This window comes from Ovis aries, chromosome 3, assembly GCF_016772045.2.
Source record: "Ovis aries strain OAR_USU_Benz2616 breed Rambouillet chromosome 3, ARS-UI_Ramb_v3.0, whole genome shotgun sequence".
NCBI lineage: Eukaryota > Metazoa > Chordata > Mammalia > Artiodactyla > Bovidae > Ovis > Ovis aries.
The window spans coordinates 11,545,460-11,571,606 of NC_056056.1; the positions used below are offsets into that span (position 1 = coordinate 11,545,460).

Below are 26,147 nucleotides of genomic sequence, written 5' to 3' on the forward strand. Positions count from 1 at the left end.
GCAGCAAACTGCTTAGCAAATAATCGGTAGGGCAACCGAAGCCAGAAAGAGAAGGGCTGGAGCAGGTGGTCGAGACTGGTGTGGTTTGGGGGCCTTACTGCCCCATGTGTCCCAGGGGGCCCAGGGAGCCCCCGGTCGCCCTGCTTGACCTGAGTGGACTCCCTGCTCTTTCTGGGTGAGAAAGCCTCTGACATCATCACGCCCCAGGTTAGACCACTGAAAAAGTCGAGCCCTCTAAATCATCATGCCCCTGGTCGCCCACAAAAACCACCCGTTCTCCACCAGCAGGTCTGTTTCAGCAGGCAATTATCCTCCCTGAATCTAAAGCTGGGGTCCTTCACCTATCTGCTGGGAAATCTTGGCCAAGTTTCACAACCTCTCTGAGCTTCACTTTTCATGATGTGAAAACGGGGAGGGAACCCTCCTTAAAAAGCTCACTTGATGTGTTTAATGAGACCGTGGAGGCAAAGCGTTCAGGGTGTGCCTGGCACACAGGAGGCCCACCTGCCCCAGCTCCCGCCTTCCCTTTCGAGAACGCAGCTCAGGGAAAGGAAGAGGGAGGAGGGAGCGTGGACCTGGTCTGGGCAGCCGGGTCCAGCCCTTGGGGAGCTTGGCATCAAGAGGGAAAGGCTATGGGACTGCCCTGGTGGTCCGGTGGCTAAGACTCTGCACTCCCAGTGCAGGGGGCCTGGATTCGATCCCTGGTCAGGGAACTAGATCACATGTGCCACAGCTAAGACTCGGCACAGCCCAAATAAAGAATAAATAGATAGCTTTTAAAGAAAGAGGGAAAGGCTAAGAAGTAGAGGGGCTGGTGCTCTAACCAGAGTGGAGGGCCAGACACATTTCATGCAGCAGGCCGAGGCTTCTCTGCTGGGTGTCTTGGGCACGACCCTCACCTCTCTGAGTCTCAGTCTCCTCGGCTGAAAAATGGGTTCTGGTGACAATGAAATGAGACCCCACCCAGGTACATGAAGTCACCCAGAGAGTAACTAACGCGCCAGTCCACTCACCCTCATTCATCCACTCAAGACAAAAATATTTAGACTGTATCCCAAGTGAGTGCTGGGCCCTGTGAGGGACCAGGGTGGGAGGGGTACAGCCCAGCCCCTTAGGACAGACTGATCTCCTCTGGAACCATCCTGGCGTTACCTGGCTCTGAGAGGGGGTGTGCAAGGGCTCCTGGGCTAAGCTAGGCTCATCCTCTGCGGAAACGATGCCTGGACAGCTCCAGGGAGCAGCTAGCTCACCCTCCGGGCACCACTGACCCTTCAACGCAGCCTCACACCAAACCTGACGCCGGCTCCTCGCTGCGTGCCATAGGTCACCTGCAAGCCAGGCCGGTGGACGGTGGGTCAGGGCGACCTCGTACCCTGGCCCACTCCCCCCACAACCCTACAACAACGTGCCACAGACAAACATTAAAGCTCAGAGCTGCTCATATGAACAGCTTCGCCTCTGACTCCTGCAGACCAATCAATCAATCAATAAGGAGAGAGTCGGAATTCGATGACAGTGACGATACCATGGGCTCCCAGGAAGCACATTAGAAAACCGGGTCTCTAGCAGATTAACGAGACTGCCTGGAAATCGGGGGAAATAAATGTATTCCCGAGTGGACGCACTCCCATTAACTCCAGCTTCTCATCCCTGGAAAGGAAAAAAAAAAAAAAAAAAAAGCAGAAATCCGGATTTAGGGGAAATAACACATCCATGGCACTTTTTCTCCCCTTCCCAAAGCAGCTGCTGTGAGCTTTACATATTTTATCATTTATTCGCACGTTGTCCCCAGCAAGTTGATAGGCGTCGGCCTTGTTTTTCACAAGAAAACTGTGAAAGAGGCTGAGAGTGTGGAGGTGAGGGGGCCTCCCACCCTGACACCCAGCAGAGGGGCTGGGGCGGTGGGTGGGAGAGAGCCAAAGGTTCTTTTTGGGAGGAATTTCAGCAGCAGGCAGGTGAGAGGCTTTGGGAGAGCCCACACAGACAATCACACCAGCCTCCCAGTCTCCTGGCCTGAACACCCTCCGTAACACCAGACCATTTTCGACACACACCACCAGAAACACTGTCCTGACTATATCGCCCTCCTCTACCAACCTTCAAAGCTTCCAGATCAAGTCTTCATTCCAGAGCGTGGCATCCAAGGCCTCCTGGCCTCTGACCCTAATCCCAGCCGACACATTGACTCCACGGAGCCTCTTCCGTTTCCTGCCACCTGGAGGTTTCACACCTCCGGCCCCTGCATATCCTGTGTCCTGCATCTAGCTCTCCCAGCCCCAAACTGGTCAACCGCTATGGATCCCCAGGAGCTTCCAGGGGAGATGATCTGGGTTCAGATCCTTGCTGGGTGACTTTGGCTAAGTCACTTCACCTCTCTGAGCCTTGACTTCACTTATAAAAAGAAGCCATTTACAAGGTGAGGACTATAAGATGGCAGCACGTGTAAACCCCTGGTGGGTGCTCTGCTAGAAAGAAGCAGTAGCAGTAGGGGAGAAGTTGTTTTCCTCAAAAAGATAGCTGACAAATCTATGTAAATAATTCCACACCGTTAAGAGGAAAGAACTGGCGTTTGCAGAGGAGGCACCAGGCACGTGGCATGCAGCCTCCACCCAAGCCAGGCCTTTTCCTCCCAACATGCCACAGCCACACGCAGGCCCCCTGCTCACAGCGAAGCCATGAGGTGTCAAGAGCCCCTTCAGTCTCTGGCAGGAATTCACTACTGCTCCCTGATTCTCCTCCCTCACTGTCAAGTCTGACCCCTACGGGCCCTGGTCTCCCCCCATCCCCAGCCCCACCCCAAATCCAGGTATTGGGTCAAAGGGCCAAGAGCTCATCACCCCTTCTTCACTGAGGAGGACACTGAGACTGGACCCATGAAGAAGCACTCCCAAGATCTGGGAATCACTCCCAAGGCCCTGAAGCAGTTCAAGCCACAACAGAACATTCTTTCAAACCGGCATCCTTGGCTTTGTTGCCAAGACACAGGGGTCTCTGGGTAGGAGCTCAGAGTGCTGACACCAGGCCCCTCTTCACCTCTGCTCCAGGCTGCCTACCTCTCCCCCACTCGCCCAGGCCAGCCCCCATCCCCTCCCTGCAGCACCTTCCCAGATGGGCTTCAAGGAGCCAGTCCCCCACTCAAGACCCTTCCAAACACCCATCGCCCACAGGATCAAACTCTGGGTCATCACAGGACCACAGGGTCGTTACCCACAGGATCAAACCCTTCTTCAAGGAATCACCTGTAGCAGGCCCACAGGGTGTAGGAGTCACAAAATTTCACCCCACAGGACAGGTTCCATCCCTCCAGCCAACCCATCTGCCCCCAACAGAGGCCTGGATTCTAGACACAGTCTCCAAGTCTCAGCTGTCTCCGTGGTAGCAGGGTTTGAGGAGCAAACTAAGGGTGTACCACTTCTTTCCACTTCTCTGTCACTCAGACCTTCGCTGGGCCGGGCCCTGGGTTGGGTACTGGGACCACAGAGGAAAGGGGACTTTCAGCTCTGGAGAGGCTTCGAGTCAAGGGACTAACCAGTCAGTGGGCCTGAAGGGGATAGGGGACATGCCTAGGAGGGAAGCACAGTGGGGCCTGGGGCTGAAAGCGAAACCCTAAGCAGCATTCTGAGGTCAGAGGAGCCTCCAGAAGGTGGTGAAGTTTGAGAAGCAAAAAGCAAGGCATTACAGGCCAAAAGAGCCTTGAGTTCAGCACAGCAGAGGGAGGGGGCCTGGCAAGCGGGAGGCGGCAGGGAGGGTGGGCAACTGGCATGGACAGTTCTGAACACCAATCCGCTCTGGACTCCGTGACTGTTACCTCCTCAGCCACCCCTCATCACAGTCCCATGAGGGACTTCATTTCACAAAGATGAAGACAGGTTCAGCTTCACTGTGTAACAGCAAAGTTCCCCGAGATGCTGGCTCGGCCGTGTGGAATTGGGGGTGTTGGGGGGTGAAGCAGAGGCATCTGGGCTTGGAGTCCTCACTCTGCTGCTTCGTTGCCTTTCGGAGGGGTGCTGCTGTTCTCCAGAGGGCGGCCCCGGAAAACGAATGAACCCAGGGCCACCACGTATGAAATAATCTGAAGCAAGTTGCTGGACTCTCTGAGCTCCTTCTGTTGCATCTGTATATGGAGCCAGTAACACCCACTTCTCATGACAGGCCCAAAGCAGCCGGTGCAGGGTCAGGCATATGCAAGGACCCTCCAAATGCTGGGTCTCCCTCCTTCCCCTTCCTCTGAACTCAAGGTGTGAGTTCAGGCTGACCAGCCCTTTCCTTATGTGTTGGGGACAGGGGCCACCCAGCTTGCCCACTTTCCTCCAGGTGGTGTCCCAGTGAAGCCTGTTGCCCCTTTCCACCTCGGCCCGGGCTCTCAGGACCCAAGGAACCATCCATCTGTGCAGAAGATTGGTTTTTTCCTCTCTATCTCTTTTTTTTTTCTTTCCTTTCCCCTCTAAGCAAAAACTGCTTGGCGGCTGCTCCTGCCTCTGTCCCCAAGGCAGTTCCAAAGGGCCCATCTTGTCCTGCAGAAGTGATGGCGGTAATTCCGTTAATGGGAGGCAAGACGGATGGTACCCGGTGCCCAAAGTGTACGAAGCGAGCTGGAATCGGCCGCCCCCGGGGGGGAGGAAAGTGTTGCCGGAACACACCCTCCTTTGGGGCCTTATTAGGTCTTGAAAGAGCTGCCGCGCTCGCTAAAACCTGCTTTTGCCAGCAGAAGCCTCATTTTACAAATATACAACAACACAAAAACCCGTAAATGGGAAGAAAACCCTGAAGATTACACTCCCCTGCTGCAAGCGAGGCAGCGAGCTGCCACTCAGAGCTGAAGTCTTTAGCCTCATCGACTCTGGGTTTAAATAAATGAGCCTGAACACCAGCTCAACCATTTTGTGAACACGGAACACGGTTCCTTTGCTGTTTAAGGACTGCTTGCCTTTGGTGGGATGGAACAGCTTTGGGAACATTTTCTTTTAAAAGGCTTGATGTCCCAGATACCATAAAGCCCTATGGCCCTCGCATCAGTCCCCAGGGGAATTCTCACCCATAGGCCGTCATAACCACCGTCAATCTCTCCTGGCTTCTTCTGCCCTGAGAATCAGTGGCATCTCAAATGCAACTTCACTGTGGATGGGGTGTCCATTTCCACAATGAGCCAAACGGCTCACTCTCTCCCTAGTTTGGGATTACACTGCTGAATTACCCTGGGGGCTTTGTAAGTGCATACCAAGCACTTTAGTTGTGTCCGACCCTATGGACCACAGCTCACCAGGCCCCTCTGTCCATGGGATTCTCCAGGCAAGAAGACTGGAGTGGGTTGCCATGCCCTCCTCCAGGGGATCTCCCTGACCCAGGAATGCAACTGACATCTTTTATATCTCCTGCATTGGCAGGAAGGTTCTTTACCACTGGCACCACCTGGGAAGCCCAGGGGGGCTCTAGTTTGTCCAAATGCAAAATATGTATGTAGGTCAAAGCTGGGATGGACATAGCCAAGGTGAATGAGGGGCACAGCAAGTGACCTTGCAGTCTGGCTGCCTGGGGCTGAGTGACCTCGACAAGCCATGAACCTCTCTGGGCCCCAGCTTGCTCATCCCTAACACAAGGCTCACCCGCCACCCACCTCAGGCCTGGGAGCCAGGAGTCAGTGCAAACCCAGCTCCCTGCCAGTCCACTTAGAGCACTGATGGTCTTTCTAGTCTCAGCACCGCTCAGACACACAGTAGGCCATTCCTAGTAGACCTGAGTGGTTTAGGGTGTGTGCTCTGTGAGTCAAAAGCCTGGGTTGAAATCCTGGCTCAGGCACAGACCTACTGTGAAGCCCTTAGGCAAACGACTCAGTCTCCCTCTCCTCGTCTGTAAAATGGGACCAAAAGAACCTGCATCACGGGGTCACCAAGGGGAGTCAGCGCGATAATACCTGGTCAGGGCCTTCCCGGGATAGCCCCAGGGACCGGTAGCCCTGAGAGGGAGCCGGTGAGAGTCCTGAGGGAGCCTGAGAAACGCTCCTACCTCCCAACTGGGAAAACCACATTCTCAAAGACACCTGAAGTAAAGCGACCCCAAGAGGCCGACCCAGGCCCCCTGGGAGAGCAGGGACCTTGAACAACAGGTAGCATGTTACATCCCCAGCAACTGCCTTCTCTGGGAGACTTCAGGCACCATCACTCCACCAGGCAGCCCGGGGACACTGAGCCCCCAAGCCCACGGCCCCCGGTCATCGGTCTCCAACCCCTGCTTCCCCCATTTCTTGTTTTCTGGTTGTTCTCCCCACAGAAGTGCCAGCTCCGTCCTGTCTCTTGATGGTTATACATCTTAGGTCAGTGTCCAGATCTGTGGAATTGATGAATAACCAAGCAAAGCAAGAAAGCGATGAACTCCCTGGGGAGGGTGGCTCTGGGCTGAGGGACTTCTAACGTGTCCCAACATGGAGAGGGGCTCCCAAGGGTCACAGGTGCCACCAAGATGCAGTCCTCACCCCAGTGTCATGAATTACCAATACAAAAACAGCCACCAACTGCTGAATGCCCGTTTTGTATGTGGGGTCACAAAAACCCCTCAGAGACAGGAACTAAAATTACCCCTTGATTTGCAGTGAGAAAACCGAGGCCCCAGTGGGAAGCGACAAGCCAAGGAGACACGGTGAGCAAGAGGCAGAGGTGTGACTTGCATCCGAGTGTGTCTAACCCACCTTCTCCCGCCTTCTTCTCCGATCCTAAGAGTAGCCCCAGGGCTGGCTGGATCCTGGAGGAGAAGAGATGGAGCTGCAGCTTCCGGACGGCTCCCTGCCAAGAAGGGTGACTTCCCAGAGGCAGGAGCCTGCAGACAGCAGCCACTGGGGTCCAGCTCCCTGCCCGTCCCATGCACACACAGCGGTGGGGGCAGTGTCCCAGCCAGGCAGGGACCCAGTCACCCAGCCGTGCCCAGGACTGTGTGCAGAGCAGTGGTCTGAGGGGTCATCTGGGCTTGGGTTCAAATCTATTTTCAAACCAAGTGGCTTACAGCTTTGTACTGATGGATTCGTTCTCTGAATCTTTCAGTTATCCTCATCAGGAAAATGGGGGGAGGCTACAACTGTTACAAAGGTTAACTAAGGCATCACAGATAAAGCACTTGGTCAGATCACTGGTCCACAGTAGGTACTGAGTACTAAGCATTAGTTAACTTTCCCGAGCCTCCCTCATTCACGTTTTTGGGAGTGGCCAGCAGACGTCCTGAAGCTGCGCCCCGCCACCCCCCGCCACACCCTCCACCCCGATTCCAGGGCCGGGAACAGCGTGGGTGGCCAGTGGCCTCTAGTGCCCAGCCCCCTCTGATCTCCGGGGCACACCACCTGCTTGGCGTTGTTCCCGAGGAAGCAGGTCAGCAACCTTATCATTTGATTTCTGACCCTTGTCACTCAGGAAGTTGGAGGGGATGGGTCTGTCAATGCAGGAACATCCGGCAACGACAGAAGGGATTACAGCAGGGAGGGGGGCATTTCCGAGGGGGCCCATGATCACGAAGTGTCCTTCTCGAGAGGCCCAGGGTGAGGAGGGAGGCCAGCAGGCCACGGGAGGGGCCAGCGGCCTGCAGAAGGGACCTGCAGCAGAACTTTCCCTTCCAGTAAGACTGGTCTCAGTCCTGGGCCGAGACCCGACACAGGGCCCTTGTTCTTTCTGAAAGGTTACACTCCTCCCATCAGGGCCAGCTTCGTGGGCAAGTGGCCACGTCGTCGCATCTGCCCTGTCCTCAGCAGGAAGCCCCCTGCTTCGGGTTTCATGCTCTGTGTCCACTCTCTTGAAACCCCACTTTATCTTTGAACTTGCATTTTCTAAGTGAAGTCTGGGGAACAATGCTGCACGTGCTGGGGGTGTGGAGCTTCAGCTTGGAGAGCTGGAGCGGTCCTGCCTAGCCCAGGGTCACAGCTGCCTGCTCCCATCCTCCCGCCCCCCAACTCCCAGTAACTTCTGACATTCTCCACTCTTGACAGGGGCCTGGGTGCAGGCACGGCGAGAGGTGGGGCCAGGCGCATCTGCCTGCTGAGCCACAGGGTAGGGCCATGGCATCTGCTAGGATCTGTATTTACCCTGTGAGGGTCCCTGTGCCCAAGGTATCGTGACATTAAATAGCAAATTAAAAACATCACAGCAGGTGGGGAGAGAGACTGAAAAGGGAAGGAAAAAGCTTTCTTCCTGCTTTCTGAACAAGGGGACCTACATTTTCATTTTGTACGGGGCCCCCAAATTACATAGCTGGCCCTGCCTTCCATTTGCTTACTGACCCTTGGGGACATCCCTGGACCTCGGCAGAGCCAGAAGACATCGCTGCCAGGTCTAAGGCCATCACTGCCTAAGGAGCTTCTTAGAACAAGGCCCCCCACCCCTTACCCACCCTGCCTCCCGGTCTTGTCCTTTGAAGTCCCATCATTGGTCACTTATTGTTGTCTTGTGGACCAGGCCAGGGAGCTGACGATCAGCTAGATCGCAGGGCAGGACCACTGGCAGCACCATCAGGCGGAGGGGGCCGGTCCAACTGAGAGGCAGGGAGGGTGTGGAGGGAAGAGCTGGCATAGGCAGGCTGCCTCCCAAAGGCAGGGGCATGGGGATGGCTCTGGGAGGCGGGCAGGAGCCATTCATCTGTAAGGCAGGGACCCCCGACTCACCTCCTGGGGCTACTGGAGACTGAAGGGGCTCCCTTGCTGGAGGGGTGTCCCTGGCCAGTCAGTGTGGACAGTGCAGGAAGTGGGAACGGCAGAGACACAGACACTGAAGCAGGACAGTCAGCAGTGGCCTCCCCAAATGACTGCAAAGCCGACAGGGAACGAAAGCAAGGCGGAGGCCGTATCCTGAGCCCCTACTGCATGCCAGGCTCCAGGCTGCAGGGGCCTAACCTTACCACTGGCCTCGTCCTGAGCTGCTACCGCAAGCCAGCTCCTGGCTGCAGGGGCCTAACTTTACCATTGCCCCCTCCTGGGGTACTCCTGCAGTTTCTATCCCCACTTGACCTCTTACAGAATCCCCTTCCGTTCTGTAGTTTGTAAAGTCCAGTTGGTGCTGAGCCTGGGGTCAACCAGGCTTTTCTGACATGACTCATCACCAAGAGAGCGGAATTCACAGTAGCTAAGAGCTCAGACTACACCATCGGGCCACCCCCAGCTGTGTGCCCCGGGGCAGATCTGACCTACCCTGGGCCTCAGTTTCTCATTTGTAACTTGGGGTTAATAAAAGTCCCATCTTGGAGGGGGTTGCTGTGAGGGGTAAGTGAGGTGCTGTGAGTGCAGGACGCAGCACACAGCCAGTGCCATGGCCGTGAAGCCCCAGATTACCCAGTGAGAAATCTGAGCATCGCACGCGCTTCTCGGGACCGGGCACGTCTGCTCCCTCCTTCCTAGCATCTGCCACGACTCTGCTCCGAGACTGCTCTCTCCCCCCATTGTCATGTCACATCAGTCCATAAATATTTAAACAACATGTCATCAGATTATTATAACATATGATCTATAGCACTGATGTGCTGCAGTTCCGCGCATTTGGGCTTCATTTTCAGAATATCGAGACATAAAATATTTATGTATTTAGCCAACCACGAGATCTCACATTCTGTCTCAGAACGCTGGGTGGTGGCAAGACACTGAACTGAGACGTCACGTGTGAAGGGGATGCTTGTTCTCACGTCGGTTCCTGGGGCCTCTGGATTGTTTCTGGTTCATTCCAGGGACGTCACTGTGTGGCCTGTGAATGGTGGCTGGCCAGGTTTACACCAAGCAGAGAGCCGGGAATGAAAGAAAGCCTCATAAGATGGGCCTCGAGTTCAAATCCTTTGGATGCTGTCATGTCCCTTCCTGGATCTTCACAGGTCTGCGCATAGTAGGTGCTCGGCAAATGTCCACTGGGATGTAAGTTAATTCACCTGCTGCCCACAGCACCGCCTGACGGTCTGGCACCCAGCAAGGATTCAGTTATAACTGCTCGCCTGTTTCATTCCCCACCCCCTGCAAGTGCCCAGCATCAGGCTTGGCCTGGAGTAGGATCCAGTGAATGTTGCCGGATGAACAGCAATTGAAGGAATAAATGCGTGACCAGATAAATCACTTAATTAGCTAAGAAATGAATGAGGGATAATGACTCCCTGTCTGCTGGTCCGAATTATACTGTGTAAGACCCTCCTTCTGAGAAATAAAAGCTCTCCAGTAACCCGTAGTGGGTAGGCAAAGGGGTTTTTCTGGGTAATTAAATATCTCGATTGCTATAACATTAGCACATCACAGTGACCATATGTCCCGGAATTTTCAGTGCTGTGCAGTTTCAAAGATGCCACCCTCTAAGCCATGCGAGCATCCAGGAACTTCTCACAGACCATCAACCAAACACCTTTTTCCAAGCTGCCTCTTCTGTCCCCAAATGTTACTAAAATGCTTTTACAGACCACTGCCATCTTGGGTGTTTGGAAACAGTGGTCATGTGTCCTACCTACAGACGATTGCGCCTGATATCCCAGGAGATCATAAAAATATTCGCAATTGAAAGTTGTTGGCTTCGAGTACCAGTATTTTCTTTGTGTGTTCTCCAAATGTCGTGCTGTCACCATCGAGAGCGGGCAGGCCCCACCTTTGTCCCCAGCCTCTGGCACAAAAACCCAGTCCTCATTTCCTCTTGGGTTGGCTGAGGAGGTTGGCATTTAAAACAAACACAAAAGGCCACTAAAATTCCTGTGGGAGACGAACAAAGGAAATGCACACACACTGAGTCAGGCACTCCAAGTCCACGCTTGAGATCGCGGTGTAACTAAATCCAGCTACACTTGGCTAGACCCGCCAAACACATGGGGTGGGCTTCCAGTCTGTCTGCCATGTGGTGCCCAGTGGTCTTGCCATCGGGGCACCCACCCTGGTGGCCCACCAAGGCCGCACCAAGCTAGGGAACTGTCTCCTTTTTCAACCCAGGATTCTTTGCTTTCTGGACGGGGGCAGAATCGGGGCTCCTGTTCATTTGCTCCACAGCAAATGTCTGTGCCCGAGGTGCTTGGGAGAGTTAATCTCTACCCTTTCCCCAAGCAGCCCCCAAAAGATATGCCTTCTAAAAAACTAAGTGCCTGACAGAAAACACAGCTTTAAGACATGGTGCCCACCCAAACCTACCCAAAGCCCCTCCTCTACAGACTATCTGCAGAATTGGAGCCGCCTCTGCAGAAAAGGGGCAGAGGAAGGAGAACACCGCCACCCCCCAACTCTGGGCAGGAACCTCTGTGTTTAGGTTCCTCCTTCTTGGAATAATCCAAGGGTGAGTCTTTCTCTAAGAAACCTCTCTGCACAGGGAGGCTCTGTCATGCACAACTCAGCCCTTTGCTGCCCACTGGGAGGAATGAAGAGGGGTCCCTAAAGCCAGTCAACTTTGCCACCAGCTTGGTAACTCCATATAAACATTCTTTTTTTTTTTTTGCTGCGTGGGCTCTTCCTTGCGGTACACAAGCTCTCAAGTTATGGGCTCTCAAGTTGGGGTGTGGGGGCTTAGCTGCCCCATGACATAAGATCCCACAGAGCCAGGGGTCGAACCCACGCCCCCTGCATTGGAAGGCAGATTCTTAAGCTCTGCACCACCAGTTCAGTTCAGTTCAGTTCAGTCGCTCAGTCGTGTCCGACTCTTTGCGACCCCATGAATCGCAGCACGCCAGACCTCCCTGTCCATCATCATCTCCTGGAGTTCACTCAGATTCACGTCCATCGAGTCCGTGATGCTATCCAGCCATCTCATCCTCGGTCGTCCCCTTCTCCTCCTGCCCACAATCCCTCCCAGCATCAGAGTCTTTTCCAATGAGTCAACTCTTCGCATGAGGTGGCCAAGGTACTGGAGCTTCAGCTTTAGCATCAGTCCTTCCAAAGAAATCCCAGGGTTGATCTCCTTCAGAATGGACTGGTTGGATCTCCTTGCAGTCCAAGGGACTCTCAAGAGTCTTCTCCAACACCACAGTTCAAAAGCATCAATTCTTCGGTGCTCAGCCTTCTTCACAGTCCAACTCTCACATCCATACATGACCACAGGAGGGAAGTCCCTAAACATTCTTCGAGGATTCTGCCACTCACACACTTAAAACTCTCCATTCATTAACAAATGTTAATTGAGCATCTGCTACTGCTAGGTGCAGTGCTGGACACTGAGGTGCAGCTGTGGTTCACAGACCAAGTCGCGCCGGCATGGAGTCACAGTCCATTCTGGGAGGCAGATAACAAACACACGGTACCAGGGGCAGGTAGGGGCCTTGAAATAAAGCCAGTCCAGGGAATGGGGAGCGAAGGACATGGGATTCATTCTGATAGGGTGGGGATGGTGGGTCTCTTTGGAGAAGTGACTTTTTCAGTGTCCTGCTGAAGGCTAGGAGCAAGTCATGGGAATATTAGGAGGAAAAGGGTTTCATGAACCAGGACAGCAAGTGCAAAGGCCCTGAGGTAGGAGTTCACTTGGCATGTTTGAGGAAGAACAGGGAGGCTGTGTGGCTGGGGCAGAGTGAATGAGGGGGACAGTGGTGAAGAGTAAGGCTGAAGAAGTAGCAGGGACCCCCCTGCTCTTGCCATGAAGACCAAACCTCACAGATCCCGGGGGACTTGGCTCCGGGGGACCTCCTCTCCTATTTGCCTCTTGGTTCATACTCTTCCTTCCAGCTGCCCAGAGGCCCTCTCTGACGCCCTGGGCCTGGCCACTAACTCACAGCCCACACAACGGGCACTTCCAGATGGCAGCCTTCAGACCAGGCCACATGACACAGGATTCTCACAACACGAAGGCTGATGGTGATTAGAACCACGTAGCCTGGATTCTCTGTTTCTTTGTCCATCAGATGGGCATAATGGTACCTGAGTCACAGAACTGCAGGAGGACGAAGTGAGTTAATCCACATAAAGGGTTACTACAGAATGTAACATGTAGTGAGTGTCTGGGACAAAGGCTCTATTGAAGGACTCACAGGCTGAGGAAGTGGCAGGAAGTTCCTGGCTTTGCTCAGCCTGGGGTCTGCCCACAACCCTGGACCCCAGTCAGGCTCCCAACTCCCCGTCCCACGGCCCCATCCACACACTCACCCTCAGTTTTACCTGCCCTTTATCTCAGCCTTCTCAGGCCTCCAGGCCTCGACCTCCTGCCTGGCAAACCTCATGTCTCCCTCAAGGCTGGGGAGCCCCTCCCTGCTGGAAGCTCCCCTCCGCCCATTTCCCCATATAGTAAGTCCCAAAGGGTGCCTGCTGCGAACTGTTCCCAAGCACCCACAATGGGGTCGTGACGCAACTTCTGTCCCTACCAGGTGGTGAGAGGCCCAGGGGCGGGGCCGTTAGAGGGTCTCGATGCCAGCTCCCAGGGTTAACACTTGACCCAGAATGTCAGGACGTATTTCTTCAGTGAATGAGTGGACACAGCAGCCAGCAAGGGCGTATCTGGTTAACAAAATGGAGTCCATTCAACCCACACAACAGTGAGCGGTCTGTTTCCGTATCGAACTTTTCACCCTAGCCTGGGCCCAGGTGCTATGACCAGAGCCGCGGCCTGAAAGCTTAGAGAATGATCTGATTTCAGCCACAGAACCGCCACAGCCTGTGTGGGAGACCTTAGGCTGGTCACAGCCTCTCTCTGGGCCTCATTCTCCCCATCTGTAAAATTAGATTCTTTTAAGCTTTTACTTTTAAGCATCAGAAACTTTCCTTATAAAAATGTTTTCCACATAATATTAACCATTTGAAAATTAAAACTTAAGGGGCATTTAATACATTCCTAAAGTTGTGTAACCACAATCTCTCCCTAACTCCAAAATACCTTCATCACCCCAAAAGGAAACTCGGTGTCCATTAAGCAGTTTCTCACCATTCTCCCTGGGCCCCCATACCACCAATCTGCTTTCTGTCTCTATGGATTTATAGATTCTGAATATTTCATATAAGAACCTTCTCTTATTAAAATGACCCCTGAGCAAAAAACCTCCTTATATCAAACAGGTAAGACGAGTCGGGTTGCCCCCTCCCACTTTGAGGAGGTGATGTCCCTCATCCTTAGTGGCCTCTCAGGGGAAGCTCTGATCCCAGGACCTTCCTTTTCAGAATTCTAATCCTAAACTTGGATTTCTAAGGCAAATCATCCCAAACAGTGCCCCAGAGCTCCTGGTGTTACTGGCCCATTTGCCAGATGAGAAAGTAGAGGCTGGGCCCACGTGAAGCCCAAGCCTGAGGTGACTGCTGGGGAGGTACGGGATTCAGAGATCTCCAGAGCCTGCTGAGGCCCTTCCCTCACCACAAACCACCATGGCAGGGTCTCGGATGTCAAGAGCTAGACAAAGGCCCACAGAAGCCACCTCAGGAAGGTGGCCAGTCCCGAGGGACAAAATCTGTCCTCTCAGAGAAGACAATCCAGCTTGAGGGAACTCCAGGGGCTTAAGTGAAGTCATGTCCGACTCTTTGCGACCCCATGGACTAAGCAGTCCAGGGAATTCTCCAGGCCAGAATACTGGAGTGGGTAGCCTTTCCCTTCTCCAGAGGATCTTCCCAACCCAGGGTTCGAACCCAGGTCTTCTGCATTGCGGGCGGATTCTTTACCAGCTGAACCACAAGGGATGCTTAAGAGAGGGCGCCAAACACGCAGACTCCCTCAGCCCTCACTGCGCAGACCCTCTGTGAGGACCCTGCTGGCAGAGAGGGCCACCTGCTCACTTCCAACCGAGAACAACCTGTCCTGGCCCAGGTCTGTGACAGCTGCTCCGTCCGCACAGACCTCTGATGGGGCTGCCACTGTGTAAATAATTAACAAAACATATGCCTCACTTAATAACACACCGAGGCTGACACAGCTCTCCGGGCCTCCCAAGACCCTCCAACTCCAAGAGGACACACCAAAAAGTTACAAGGTTCACTTTCCTCGCCATGGTGGGACAGTGGAGGGGCGGTGGGTAGACAAGAAGGCAAAATACTGATTTCAAAACATTTCCCTGAGATGCCCAGGGCCACCCTGACATTTAAATCCTGTGTCTTTCCAAACTGTCACTGTCTCCCCCATGATCTATTTTGAGGGTCATGGTCAGAGAAAAGTGCTTCATCGGCACCTGGAGGAGCCCCCCTGACAACCTCCCTTTCAGCCTTGCTTCAGGCCTCAAGAAATAGGGGCACTGAAAATGTTTCTGACAAAGAGATGACCTTTACGTCCCTGTGACCCTGGGCAGGTCCTTGGTAATTAAACAGGTCCCAGTCTCTCATTAAACACTTACGAGATGTTACCCATGTGCCGTGCATATTACACACACTACTTCAGTTCTTCCCTCACATTTTATGAGGTCATAACACCATCCCTGTTTTCCGGATGAGGAAACTGAGGGCCCCCAGAGGTGACTGACTTCACAAGTGGCAGGTCTGAGCCTCCCACCTCACTCACTGGGTGCCAAAGCTCACATTTTCAATGTGATTGTGAGTGAGTGCCCTCCTCTCCCTGGGCCTCAGTTTCTGTTCTGTAAAATGGGCACACAGGTCTTCTCTGGATGGCAAGCCTACTGAATTCCTCATGTGCAGCCGGGACTAATCAGAGCCAAAAGTGGTTTATAAAGTAACAGTGACCCCTGGCAGGGCTTCCCTTGTGGCTCAGCTGGTAAAGAATCTGCCTGCAATGTGGGAGACCTGGGTTCGACCCCTGGGTTGGGATGATCCCCTGGAGAAGGGAAAGGCTACCCACTCCAGTATTCTGGCCTGGAGAATTCCATGGACTCTACAGTCCACGGGGTCGCAAAGAGTCAGACACGACTGAGGCAGGTCTCTTCCCGACAATCCCCAGTATCCAAGGCTTTGAGGACAACCAGGAACCAGAGAGGGCCTAAACACTAGTGGCCTCAACTTCAACTCAGGGGCCTCGAGAAGTTCTCCTTAGATGAGCACTGTCCCTTCCCCCAGCCCAGTTCTGAATCGCGAGGGTTAAACAACTCCAAGGAAACCCAGGGTCTGCAGGCTCTCAGTGGCCGCCTCCCTCCCCTTCCCTTGTCGAATTCCTTCACACTCCATGGAATTCCTACATAAAGCCCCTTTTTCTTTTCTGTGAGGTCACCATCACACAGATGTCTAAGAGAGAGAAAGACCGGCTCCACGCGGATCAAGGCCGTTGGAACTGAATGCCTTTCAGATCCCAGCTGGCCACCTTTCAATTCGTCAGGCCCGTCACTCACCCCCCACTGCACCCTCCACACAGAGCCAGCTACAGCGCCAAGCCGGTTTGGGGTGCAGCGATCCTGCAGCAGACGCCAAGAAGGCGTGGCTCGGAGACCCGGCCTTTGCCGCCAGACCACCAGAGAAGCGGTCTGTGGAAAAATCCAGAACTGGAGACGACAGCAGAGGCTGTGTATGAGGGTCTGTTTCCACACAAGCAAGTCTTGTTGGAGGGACAGATGTCAAAACGCTAGACCGCTCTGCAAGTCCAAGTTCCCAAACTGAACGTCACAGGAAATTACACCACCAACCGATTTGCCCCAGTGTCAGCTTCTGTCTGGATGTCAAGTCAGAGGAGGCCATTGGCTTAATTCAGTTTGGGCCAAAGGAAGGGACTGTGTGGATGTCACCCAGATCAGGCAGGGATGCATGAAGCATTGGCCTGATTTTTTCCTCTTTAAACTAACACTTTCCCAAAGACTATCTGGTCACTACCCAAGACTCAGAAGTGAGAAAATGGCCAAGTACCAAAAAGCCACTGAGGGTCTTTGCCCAAGGTGGGCCATCCATCGCCCCGCTCATTTCAAACCAATTTCACAAACACTCAGACAACCCCTCACTCCACGAGCACCCTCTCCCCAGAGCTCCAAGTTCTGACCACCATCTGAAGAGACGGCCAAGGCAAGGCCTGTGGCATGGGCAAAACCGCTTCCTAAGAATGACATCAGCAAAAAAAAAGAGAGAGAGAGATAAAAATGTAGAAAGAAGGACTATTTTTACCTCCCTAAATCACAGGCCAGACGGGAGAGAAATCCACCATGCCAGAAATGTGGCTGGGCCTTCGCACAAGATCTATTATTTCACACCTTAAATTAACGCATCTCAAGGCAATTTGCAAATGTTCATCAATTTGCAGAACACACTCAGAAAGGAGAGAGATACCTTTTCCTTTCAATACCAAAGGACATGCACAGGGGCACCCCACACCCCAAACCACACAGATCTTCGCACACAGCATTCCATTCTAGTACAGTGTCATATAAACCGTGATGTAAATTGGAAATGAACTGGGAAGAGAGACTGGCACGGGACTGAAATGGCAAGTGACAAGAAGCCTGCGCAGAAACGATGCTGTTGTCGGATATTCAGAATTGAGAGTCAGGCCCCACAGAGGTAACTCGTCATCACCAGAGGTCAGCATGCCAGGCTCTTCCTGAGGGCAGTGTCCTAGCTTGCTTCCTCCCCACACAAGACTGGAGGTGCCAACCCATATTTAATCTCGGATGACTCACCAGGGCCCTCCACTCTCCACCCTCCAGCTTGCTGGCTTGGTCCGACCTGAGAAGGGGAAGGGAATACTCTTCTCTTTTTGACAATTGTTTTGACACTTCCCTTCTGAAACCAATTTCTGGCACTTCGAGAGGAAAGAAGAAATGTGAACTGTGGCCCCTTCTATCTGATAGCACTGGCCCTGGGCGTTGGTCATCTGCACCAGAGGGGCCGGAGGGGAGGGGCAAGGATGGCAGTGCCCTCAGGAAGACCTCTCCCAGGAGTCTGGAGCCCAGCAAGCAACCACAGCAGGACAAAGGCAGACAGACCTGGTTTAAAGTTAAGAACCTCAACTCTGCAATCAGAGATGTGGGTTTGGATCCTGACTTTGCCACTTGCCAGTCGATGACCTTGCCCAAGTTACTTATCTTCCTCTCTGTAGGATCAGAATAACAACCCCAAACCTTTACACTGCGCCAGACACGTGGTACACAGCCACTGTGACTTTCCAGGTTCAGTGAGAAGATGAAGGGCTCTGCTCAGTCAACCTTGGGTTCAAATTCAAGGTCAACAGCATATCAGCATGGAATCTTCTGTAAGCTGTTTAATCTCTCTGTGCCCTAGTGCCCTCATCTGTAAAACAGGCATCATTGATTGTTCCCATTTCATGGTGTTGGTGAGTGGACTGAATGAAATAAGGCACGTAAAGCTTTTAGTACTATGCTCAGCACATAGAATACCCTTAATAAACGCTGGCCATTAGCCACAATGCATAACTTCCATAAAATTATGCACATCATTTCATCACTGAGCCTCAGTTTTCTCATCTGTAAAATGGAGATAATAACCCCCACCTCACAGTGAAAACTAAGTGTATGTACATTAAAGCACTCAGCACCTGGTCCAGTGGAAACAGGATGGGCTTGAAGTCAGGCAGGGGACAGAATTCTGCCTCTACCTCCTCTCTGTGGTCCCAGGACATGGCTTGAGCTCTCAGAGCCTTAATTTCCTTGTGCATTTAAAGCCAGAACTGTGCTCCACAGCCTAACTTTTGGAAGGATTACGGTGCCCAGAACAGTGTCCCGCACACAGCAGGTACTTCATAAATGTGACTTCCCTTCCCCTGCTTTCTTGTTCGAAGCGTCCAGAAGTGCCATTTGGCAAAGCCAGGAACTCCGTTTCTTCAAACCTGAGCGGCCCTTTACCCATACCAACCTGGGCTGCTGCTTAAGTCTGAGACTTTATTTTGTGGAGGTAGAAACTACTTTTTAGTCATTTCCGAAGTAGACGGGACGGCAGAGGCTGACAAACCACAGGGACCATTTTAAATCCTGGGCCTTTCTTCTGGGAAGTTAGGCAAGAACCTTCCCAAATGTTTGCCCGTGGGGCTCTCTGCCAGCGAGTGACTCATCCACAGCTCCCCACAGGCATATTTTATTTGGGGGTGGGGGATCGGGGGAGGGCCTGGCCTTGCTGGGGGAAGGGGAGGCCGCTTTTCTAGCACACCCAGAGGTGGGTTTTGTTTTTCATTTTTTAGAACAAAAAAGAAAAAGAATGTGGGTCGTTTTTGTTTCCTTCCAGGTTTTGTTTGCTAAAAGAAGACGTCCAAAGTTCACTCGGTAAGCTGCTGCGTGGGGAACAGGCGCTTTCGGGCGGCTCTGCATCCCTTTCAATGAAATTCTTCTTCCATTAACGCCACGGCTTTTAAATGTGCCTCCAAGGTTCGCCTGCGCACACACTGAGCTCCTAAGACGACATGTTCCCCTCAGAAAGGCAAGCCGAATTTTGACACTCCAGAGGAACTAGGGAGCTCCAGTTTTTAAAGTTTGCCTTAAAGCAGTTAAGACTTTCGACTGCAGAGATTTTCAACATTTATAAAGCACACACACAAAAAACCTGTCAATCAAAACTTCAAGGACAAACCTCAGAAGACTGTGTCCCAAGCCTGCTATGATCAATTTGTCACCATCTGAGGGGCTCCCTCCTGGAGCCATACAAATAAATTAGATGAAGATCTATCTACTTAGCAAGGCAGGCAGAGAGAGACCCCCACATACACAGACAAGTATCCCGGGACCCCTGGTCTCCCCACTGGTCTCCCTAGGGTCAGTTGCACCCCAGGCCTGGGGAAAGGGTTAAAATGCACCAGGGCCAGAGAGGGGCGAGAATAAAGCCAGGGGACCCAGAAGAGTATTTAAGAAAATTGAACACAAGTCCTCCAGTGCCAGGCCAAGAGGCTCCAGCTCCGTCTGGAGCCCCATAGAGGGTCCTGCCAGTGGCCCTGCCCAGGCCGGACTGGGCTGTGACATCTGACCCCTTCCTCTCATTCACCAGATATGGCCCAGCACCCACTGGGTGCCCAGGCCAGGCATACTTCTCTCCACGGGTTCCCTGGCATGGGAGCCAGCGGCAGGCACATCAGGGCAGTAGGCCTGGTGGGTGCAAAGGGGGCCCTCGGCCTCCACAGTAAACATACTCACACACTTCTGTACACAAGTTACACCGTTACATCCACATCTGTACGCTTTTGTCCTCAAAGGCTCATAAACACGCACACAAATCACTTGCGAACACTCACACGTGTGCGCGGATGCACATACCCCCCAGAATCCACACATTCTCGGTCACAAAAATGAGATCTCACATGAAGCGCCTGGCACATAGTAAACACTCAATAAATGGGTTAAGTGGGAGCCGGGCCCACTTGCCGCGCACTCACTCACACCAGACCCCACGACCCCGACGCTCCGTGGTGCACACGCACCAACTCGGCCACAGGCACGCGCACACTCCCGCGAACACACCCGGAGTGGCACAGGGACACGCCGCCCACGCGCGCTCGGACGCACGGCCCGGGACACACTCAAGACTCGCACGCTCACGTTCGCCCCGACCTCCCGCGTGCACACCCGCTCGCTCTCCCCCGCGGAGCCTCGGGCGCGCAGGCGGGCACGCGCACCTCCTTCGGCCCGTGTGGGTGACGGCCCCGCGGCCCAGCCCCCGCCCCTTCCCCAGCCCGATCCGGCTGGGCCCCGGGCCCCAGGCCACTCACCGGCTCGCGGGCGGGCTCGGCTGCCGGCGGGGGGACCGGCGCGCGGCCGGCGGGAGCGGTGGGTCCCACACGAGTTGGCGGCGCCGCAGCTGCACGCTCGCCGTTGGGTTCCGCCGCCTCCTGCGCGGGCCCGCGCGCGCGCTCCCGCCCCTCCCCGCCGCGGGCCCGCGCCGCCCCCTGTGCTCGTGCGCGCTGCCGCCACGCAGGCTTGGGGGCGCGCCGGGCGGCGCCCTCTCCACAGCCGGGTTAGCCTAGGAACCCCTCCCCATTTCAAAGCTGGGGAAACTGAGGCCAAGACTCTCACTGTGAGTCGGGCCCAGCGTCTCCCCTTCTTCTCAGACTCTAGACACTTAGGGTTAGGGTCCGCAGTCAGTCAGCCCCGTGGACCCTCCCATGCATCTTTGGGTACCCACCACTTAACATTGCTCAGTCACAGCACTGGTCCTGTTGAAACTGGCTAATCAACAAGCACTTATTTCACGCCTGCTGAAAGTGGGCACTGAAGGAGGCTCCAAGGGTATCTCCATGTGGTGAAGATGCCGTTCTCTGCCCTCAGAGGGCTAGGGTCTCCTCATCTGTAGCTCCCCACTTCCTGTGGACCCCAAAACCAGTAAAGGTCAGTGTGCAAAGTTTTCTGGAAGAAGTGAGATGCTATTAATGAATGCCTAACACCCCCTCTGAGGAGACAAGAGTCCGCAAGGGGGCCCAAGGGCAGCAGCTCAGTTCCCTGCTTCACTTCCTTGGAGGACCCCACCCCACAAAGTTGGCCCAAACAGTTCCTGTTTCCACAGTCTGGGCTTTTCCTCCACATGCAAAACTGTGCTGTGTCCCCCAGGAGGGCAGGAACCAAGGCCTGATACTGGCTGCCTGCCAGCTGCCCAGCTTGGTCGCTGTGCTGGGCACCAGGGGATGCCCACTGGGCCTGTTTTCCCAGTGAGTGAGCAGGTTTCAACTGGCTGGAATCACTGACAACAACTGAACACCCACTGTGTGCCAGACTGAGGACTGCACACTTTGCCAGCCTGGTGCTGTTCAATCCCATGGCCATTATTTGAAGGAGGCTATGTGCTGCTTTCGTGCCCATTTTACAGATGGAATAAATGAGGCCTGGAACTGAAGCTTAACGTGTGTGTGTACAGTGGTGTCCGACTCTGTGACCCTATGGACTGTAGCCCACCAGGCTCTTCTATCCATGGGATTCTCCAAGCAAGAACACTGGAGTGAGTTGCCTCTTCCTACTCTAGATCTTCCTCACCCAGGGATCAAACCTATGCTTCTTGTATCTCCTGCATTGGCAGGTGGTTTCTCTGCCACGGAGCCACCTGGGAAATCAGAACTGAAGCTGAGAGAAGCAAATTCCCTTGTCCATAGTCACCAGCTGATAAGTGGTTGAGCTGGAAACTGGACTGTAGACGATCTGAGTCCAGGGTCTGTGTGCCCAATCTAGCAGCATACCTCAGTGCTGCTGATACTAGAAGGAGCAGCAGTCAGTCCAGAGCTGGTCCAGAGGAACCAGCCCTTCCACAAGCCGACAGCAATGAGCGGATCATTCTACAGATTGGTTAGCTGTTGCTGGGGGTCTCTCTACAGCCTTACCTCACATGATACACTTCACAATAAGTGTCAGGTAGATTAAAGAGTGAAATATAAAAAATAAATGTTGCATAAAACAGTAGAAAGCATTAGAAGTTCTGAGACAATATAGGGCAGTCTTACTAGTAGGTGGGTGATATTGGCTATATTTGTGCAGCAAATATTCATTCATTCACTCAAGACATATCTCCCAGTGCCTTCTATGGGTCAGATGCTATTCTAGGCACTGGGATACTGTGATAAAGAAAATATAACCCGGACTGTCATGAGGCTTCAATCTAGGGGTGAAGGGTAGGAAAGAAAGAAAAGTGTCTGGCATGGCAAGGAAAATGGGTTTGGTGGAAAAAATAAAGCAGGGAAGGGGGAGGAGAGCCCCCCAGGGGTGCTTTCTCATAGAGAGTGCTGGGAGAAGGCCTCTCTGATGAGGTGACATTTGAATGGAGGTTGTATGAGGGAGTGAGGAAAACGTTCTGTGTGTAGGACAGGCCCCATGTTCCAAGGACCCTGCTAGTCAGCTACAGAGCAAGACCCTGAAATTCCTCTGAAGGAACCTGAGAGCAGCACCAGACCACTGAGAAAAGCTCTGAGGGGACTTCCCTGGGGGTCCAGTGGCCAAGAATGCACCTTTCAGTGCTGGGGACACAGATTTGATCTCTGGTCAGGGGACCGAGCTCCAAGTCCGGGCGCGGAAACTACGGAGCCCACACACCACAGGTGAGGATCCCGCAGGCTGCAGCCAAGACAGATGCAGCCCCCCAAAAAAGTCATATTAAAGAGAAAAAGAAGCACCCCACCCGTACCTGTGTTAGAATCTACGGTTTGTAAAGTCTGTTCCCATCCTCACAGAGCCCCTGTAACAGATACCCCCAATGTCCTCATTTGCCAGTTAGGAAGCTGAGGCTCAGAGAAGTCAAGACATAGGCCGTAAGTCACACAGCCAGCCGCCAGCGGCCGAGATAGGTCTGGCTGCAGGCCAGCTGTTGGCTGCTGCTGAGTGTTAGGGGACTGAAGAAGTCCTTCACTGTCTTCCCTCCCCCTGGGCATATCATTCAGGAACAGGAGGGGCTGGGGCCTCGCTGTAGGCTTCCAGAGATAGGAGGGTGCAGCAGCAGTACTTGGGGGCATGGAGGGGAGTCATCTCCACCCGGTTTTCCTGGCCTTCCTCTTCCTCACCTCCTACTTCCTTCCCTCTGGCCTGGACCCAGCCCCTGGTGACATGCTGTGGGGAAAATCAGGTGAAGCTCTGCCCAGAGACCCTGCAAATGCCCTGCCTCAGCCTCACTACCCCAGACACGGCGGGGATTGGTAGAGAGAAAGGGTACAGTGCAACTGGAGCCCCACTCGACTTTTGTTTTTAATGCAAAGGATTTTTCTGCGAGTCCCCAGATGAGTCACCGTGAAGAGGTGCTTTGCAAACGACTCCCAGAATTAAAATCAACGTCTCCCCCCACACGGTGCCTGACACTTCCTCCCACAGCATTTGTGAATCTGGCTCTCTGTTCACCCTCAAGGGTTTCAGGATTAAGCCCTTGTCGTTTCATTATCTCTTGGCCGTTAGGGGAAGAGAAACTACTCTTCTCCATCCTTCTCTGCATCCTCCCTGTATCCCTCGAGGCAAGTGGCGGGGGGTCAGGATTTGCGTTTTATAGATAAAGAAGCTGAAGCTCAGAGAAGAAAGTCAAGGTGGTTTAGACCCAGCCCAGATGGATTCTAGGACTTCCCTGGTGGCTCAGACGGTAAATGCGGGAGACCTGGGTTTGAGCCCTGGGCTGGGAAGATTCCCTGGAGAAGGAAATGGCAATCCACTCCAGTACTGTTGCCTGGAAAATCCCATGGACAGAGGAGCCTGGTACGCTACAGTCTATGGGTTGCAAAGAGTTGGACACGACTACACTTCACTAGATGGATTCTGGCTTTATCCAAAGCTTATACTGTTGTCATTATTTTGGGTGAGTGGTAGTCGGGGAAGAGGGAACCATGACGTACTAGATCAGACCGTCTTCTTTGAAGGCCCTTTGTCCAAAATGTTCTGTTGCCAACTTCCCAGTGGTGGACATTTGTGGGGGATGGTCTGGGTTTACCCAGAAGCTCTTCTTTATACTTGTCGTCCTCTGAGAGTGTGATTATTAATAGCACGCCTTTTCACTTCAAAAGTGTCTTGGTTTAGATGATAAACTTCAGGGTCACCGTGGTTACTTGCAAAGGTCACTGCATTGCGGGGATTTAGACTATACCTTATGAAATTGGGGCCGCTTCTCTGCCGGGTTTCTCCTCACCTCCTGACGTCTGTGTGTCTGACCAAGACGTGTCACAAGTGTTTACGGGGATTTTCAAGAGCAGCAAACCCAGCTAACTAGCTGGCGAGGCAGTCGGGACTGGACTCAAGGCTCCATCCCACCCCAGCCCTGCCCTTCACTCCCTGTGTGACCCAATGTCAGTTTCTTGACTGGCCAAATGCGACCTTGACCTTGTAGGATTTCCCGTTGCTCAGCGCAAGCTGGGAAACCAATCGAACCTTTTGGTAAGGACCGGGAATGCAGGAAGCATCACACCCCTCCACGACATTGTATGCCTCACTTTTGAAAATAGCAAACCTTTACAACAATGTTTTGTTGCACCAGTTTTATAAACGTTTACAGTGCAATACACGTTATTTTTCAGAGACAGAGGTTAATTTCTAAGGTTCTTGTTTGCTTTAGCAGCATTTGATGGGGGATCTTTTACATACATTTCTAATAGATGAAAAATAAACCAGATTGCAAATCGTGTTTTCTTTCTTTCTTTTTTTTTTTTTTTAAGCAAATCACATAGCAGGTTTTTGGTCTAAATTGTGTAGAATAAGTTAAACTTGAACTGCTTTTTATTAACCCATATGAGTGTATTCTTATAAGCATAGTTATGTTGAAATAAAGTTTTAAAAAGCAAAAAAATATGAAATAACAAACTTTATTTTTAGCTAGTTTAATTTTTAAATATTTATTTGTTTACTTGAATATGTAATACTTGCCCACAGTTCAAAGTTCAGAGGTGCAGGAAAAAATGGTGGAAAGTCTCCAGCCTAGTCCCCAGTTATCTCCTTTTCCCTGGAGGGAACAAGTGTTGCCAAACACACTCTGTTCCCAGATGCTGTGTTCTGTGTGGGTATGTATGTATACATGTGTGTCTCTATTTTTTTCTTCTCTTCGTTTTCACACAAGTGATAGCATCTGATCTATGGTGCTATACCCCTTGTATTTCCCTCAGTTTTTGGAGGCTAACTTCCTATCACTCCACAAAGAACTATTTCCTTTTTTATGACTGCGTAGTATTTTAAAATATTTTCATTTAACCCACATTTAGCAGGCAGCTGCTCTGTGTACTGTTCTAAACACTGTGGGAGATGACAGAAGTTTCAGCCATGGGCCCTGCCCTCATGAATTTACAGTCTGATTTGGGACCAAAATTGCTCCAGTGGACCCAAGCTCATTTGTGAGGCTTGGCTTTGGGGGCTAATTTTTTCCGTTGTTATTATTCTCAGCTCCAGAGATATGTTGGGTCAATGAAAGAGCCCAGACATGGATTCTTCTGAAAGTTGAAAACTCAGTTGTGCAAGTTCAGGCAATCCATGTCTTCATTCTAGGCCTCAGTTTGCTCATCTGTAAAATGGGGACAGTTAGCTTCTGTCACGGGATGACAGTGGTCACATGAAATTGTATTTCTGAAAATGCTTTTTGTAGAATTAAGTGCTGTTCCCCCTGGGCTGGAGGATCTTGGGAGGCTAAGATGAGTTTTTAAGGAACCATACAGTAAGTGTAGGGTGTCAGGGCTCTTCTGCCTTTTGCTGTCTTGTAAACTTTTCCTGCTTTGCTGATCCTGTGATAGGACCTGCTAAACGTTCTCTCCCCCAGGCTTTGGCAGCCTTAGTTGCCAAGTTTGAGTCTGCTAGAGGCTTAACATGGTACACCCTACACTCAGGAGGCCCTGGGGTTTTGGGAACAATACAAGTTAACTGTCATCCTTAAGATAGGCGGGGGTAGGGGGGTGTCCTTTGGATAACCCTAACCCTGTCATTTCAACTCTCACTTTACAGATGGGACTGGTTCAAGGCCATGCAGCCAATAAGAG

The 26,147-nt window shown here is 52.7% G+C and overlaps 1 protein-coding gene across 2 annotated transcripts in view; it reads right to left on the reverse strand.

The window, feature by feature from the left end:
- Positions 1–20,576, reverse strand: part of NEK6 (NIMA related kinase 6) — an 85,168-nt gene extending 64,592 nt beyond the window's left edge. The window contains exons 1-2 of one of the 2 annotated variants that reach the window (XM_042245719.1): positions 20,451–20,576; positions 1,526–1,650 (exon numbers count right to left, since the gene is read on the reverse strand). In XM_042245719.1, coding sequence (XP_042101653.1) covers positions 1,526–1,547 — 22 coding nt within the window. In that variant the 5' untranslated portion in view covers positions 1,548–1,650; positions 20,451–20,576. The remainder of the gene's footprint in view (positions 1–1,525; positions 1,651–20,450) is intronic. The other variant, XM_015094197.3, reaches the window with a different exon arrangement.
- Between the last annotated feature and the right edge of the window lie 5,571 nt (positions 20,577–26,147).